Source organism: Kryptolebias marmoratus, linkage group LG15 (genome assembly GCF_001649575.2).
Source record: "Kryptolebias marmoratus isolate JLee-2015 linkage group LG15, ASM164957v2, whole genome shotgun sequence".
In the NCBI taxonomy this organism is placed as follows: domain Eukaryota; kingdom Metazoa; phylum Chordata; class Actinopteri; order Cyprinodontiformes; family Rivulidae; genus Kryptolebias; species Kryptolebias marmoratus.
Genome location: NC_051444.1, coordinates 11,409,501 through 11,413,379, shown reverse-complemented (window position 1 = coordinate 11,413,379; position 3,879 = coordinate 11,409,501). Strand labels below are relative to the sequence as shown.

Here is a 3,879-nt window from a genome sequence, read left to right as displayed (position 1 = left end):
CAAAATTAAACGAAATAAACATTTGAAATATATGAGTTTGTATGTAATGTATGAATATAATATACAAGTTTCACTTTTTAAATGGAATTACTGAAATCAATCTACTTTTTCATGATATTCTAATTTTATGACCAGCACCTGTAAATGTTTAAAGGCACAGATATTTCTCTGAAGGTGAATGTACTCCCCCCAAAATGATCATTTCCTGCAGCTGCCAGCATGATATCTTTGTGTTTTACTTCATACTTTATTTTGATATGTGACGGCGGTGATGAACTCCCCTCATGTTTGGTCTGCACTTTAATTTAATCTTCATCACAACTTTAACTGAAAGTTTGCAGCTTACAAATGTGTGGTAGCCATGATGTAAGTACAAACCAATATAACACAAGGTTAAACATATTTTAAGGAATGCTGTTTAGTCATAAGCAAAAAAAAAGAAAACTATATGAAAACAAAATCACTTTGATTAATTAACACCCCAACCCAAACTATCTAAATGGCACACAGCCAAAAAAAAAACAACCCAAAACAAAACATGACAGCATTTTGAGGTAACAGCAAATTAGAGTATAGAATACACACTCTGTAAACCTGACAGGCAAGAAAAGAATCATGAAAGACTCAAAGGGAAAAAGAAACCATTTTTTCTGAAAATTTAGTTTTGAACAAGATCAATTCTTGCAATAAAACTAATTCCAACATTTTAAAAAGTGCACCAAGCTGCAGAAAAGTGGTCTGAGTTGCTGCTAAGTTTACAAAGAACAGAAGTCTGAAGACTGAACTTCACGTTGTGGTTGAGTTTAGAAAATAAAAACAGTTTGTTAATCCTGCGGTGGAATAAGTTTACATTTTAATGATCATTTTCTTTATTTAGGCCTAATATGCTGCACAAAAATCCTGACATATCCCTTTGGAACTGCAGAACCACTTTATTAACATTCATTTTAAAGCAGCGTGGTGCTTTCATTCAACACACAAAAAAAAAAAACAACAGTTAAGGCTTTGCTAAAGGAAGCTGAACTTGATATACTTTCACCAAGGTTAATACAGTATTTCACGGTTCATACAGAAGATGTTTTGGTCACTTTCATATTGTAATTTATTTGCCAAAGCTAAATTTTTCTAATTTAATCCAATTTAAAAAATAAAAGGTAGTTTTTTTATGTGCATAATCTTGTTAGGAAACACAAACATTTAAATTAGTTCACCTTGAGCTTTTCTTGCTGTGGAATTACTCTTAATAAGCTGGACACATCATGCAGGTTTAATGAGCTCTAGTGGCTCAGAGGGATTGATGAACATTTGATACCAAAGCCTGTTCAGGTTTTTATACAAACGCTGCCTTGACTTTTGCGTTTAAAGACATCACAGCTATGTTATCTGCCTTAATACACAGAAGGTAAATATGAATTTGGTTCCCACGTTTATCCCTGAGACTGTCTGAGCCACTATGCAGTTTTATTTTCATACTTTCTATTGGGAGAATGTAAAACACAGTCCTCAGTAAAAAAAGACACACAGGAATAAAAAGGAAGCTGAACCCTAAAGAATGTCTACTACACCCTGGGCTCTTTGAGTGTGTAGTATATTTCCTTGTCGGGCATACACTTCAGCCATTTGGCAAGGCGGGGCGGTTTCTTGCTCCTCATTTCCATCATGTTTTCCATCTCAGCCTGCCGCTCTATCTCGAGCTTCAAACGTTCGTATTCTTCCACCTCCTTTTCAACTTGAGTGATGTACACCCAGGTCATGATCACGCCGAAGAACTAGACAGAGAGGAAAATACTGGGTGTCACCAAATGCGTTTTTAATTACTCTCTTTCTTGGGTTTTCATGCACCTCCAATGTAATTTAGAATTTTCTGATTTGATCAGTGGTTTTTCTTCTGCAGGTCTTAAAAACTTTGAACATATAAGGGGATTGTGTTTGCACATTTATTTTCAGATTAGGAAAGGAGATGCATTCTGAGAAAACCAAACTAAACCTGAATATCTCTGCACACTTCCTCTTGCATGAAACATTTTCCAAGAGCCTAAACATCAGTTTACAAGTAAAACACTAAATGCACCCGCAGGGTTTTATTTACTTATATATAATAATCTGAACACATTTCGTTTTAATTTTTTTACCTCATATTTCAAGTTAGGTGGGATTATTTTATATTTTATTATCTACTTTTGAGAATGGGGCAAAAATAAAATCAGATTATTAGCAAATAATTAAGCATCAGCTTTCTCTCTTTTTCTCTTCAGGACAATGAAGCTTCACTCAAGCCCACTTTAACTGGAACACCCCCCCCCCCAAAAAAAAAAAAAAACACAGCAAACTGGAACGTCCTTCTTAGTAAGGGACCAAACTGATTATGTTTGGAGCACCTGAGGATCCAGAGAACATATAATACTTTATAAATAATAATGAGAATCCCCCATTATGTGGACCGAATTACTGTCAGACGGTATTTGCGCTCGGTCTCAGAAGCAGCTCAGTGACATCCAACGTGCTGCTTGCAGTCAAACTCACTCGCTATTCATGTATTCATAGCAGTCAGAAATTCTTGATTCTAAATGCACTGTATGATTTCCACAAAAACGTAAGAGGGCAGAAACGTGAGAAAAAATAGCTTCCATGCCTCGTGCGCTCACCTCTGTCAGCTGGATGTGGTCAGAAAGATTGGATCTAAATGGTCTAAGATATATTCAGTAAATGCAACATGGGGGTCATTCAGGGTCACAGCAGCTCCAGGTTAGTCCTCCTCTAATGTAATATAAAATACAGCAGAATGTGAAGCATTTTTTGTTAAAGCTGCTTTTATTACTTTTTCACTGCTGATGAGCTGTCAGAGGCACCTGAGAGGTGAGGAAATTATACATTTCCTACCTTTTAGTCACACGAGTAGCATCACAGAATTTTCAATCTGGATAAATGTTTTGTTCTACTCTGCTTCTGGTTTTTTACAAATGTTCTGAAACTAATTACACTGTTCCTGTTGAGTAAATCTTAGTGAGTACAAATACCACCGTTGTCATAGTTCTACCAGAAATAACACTAATAATGCAGTACATCAATAGGTCAGTTAAAAGATAAGTTGGATTTATACCTCATATTTAATTCTGTAAACATATTTATGAATGTTTTCAGGCTAAATTTGTGCCACATTAAAAGCACAAATGCATGTTTATGTATTTTTATGTACACCTGAGGTGGTTTTTGCATTTTGACAAAAGGGGCTGATCCACATTTAGCAACATAAAAAACATTTTAGTCCAAATAAGCACCAATGTAGAAAGTGTTTAACAGTCAGCTCTTTTTTTCTTTTCTTTGTTTCTTGATTTTGCCATTTAAGTACCGTAGATGTTACTTTCAGACCAACTAAAACCAAACTACAGCACTGTGCAAAAGTTCTGAGCCACCCATCATTTCTGTGTTTTAATTGCAAATTGGGAAATAGTCACAACCATTTATTTAAACATGTAAGCTGAATCACTTTATTCTTGAACAAAGCCTGAAATATAACGTCTTTAAGTAGAATTTATGAGTAATTATTAAGACTTCTTTGCAGATATACTGAAGCTCATTGTCAGATTCTGGCTGCCTTTTGTTTTATTCCCTGTAAAGATGATTCTGCAGGGTCTCAAATATGTTAAAGGGATTCATGATGAAAAACTAAGTTTTTTTTTTTTTTTTTTTTTTTTCTTTATGGCCTCCCTTCTCCCCTTACAGCCATCCTCTCCACACCATTATTGAAAACTATTTATTCTAGTGATTATCAAGTGGAGTGTTTATTATATACATATATATATATATATATATATATATATGTATATATATATATACATATATTTATTATTATTATTTTTATTTTATTTTATTTTTATT

At 34.2% G+C, this 3,879-nt stretch overlaps 1 protein-coding gene across 1 annotated transcript in view; it reads right to left on the bottom strand.

Moving 5' to 3' along the window:
- Positions 1 to 220: 220 nt before the first annotated feature.
- tspan15 (tetraspanin 15) overlaps positions 221 to 3,879 on the bottom strand; it is a 40,233-nt gene continuing 36,574 nt past the window's right edge. Inside the window, exon 8 of the mRNA XM_017418628.3 lies at positions 221 to 1,769. Coding sequence (XP_017274117.1) covers positions 1,560 to 1,769 — 210 coding nt within the window. The 3' untranslated portion in view covers positions 221 to 1,559. The remainder of the gene's footprint in view (positions 1,770 to 3,879) is intronic.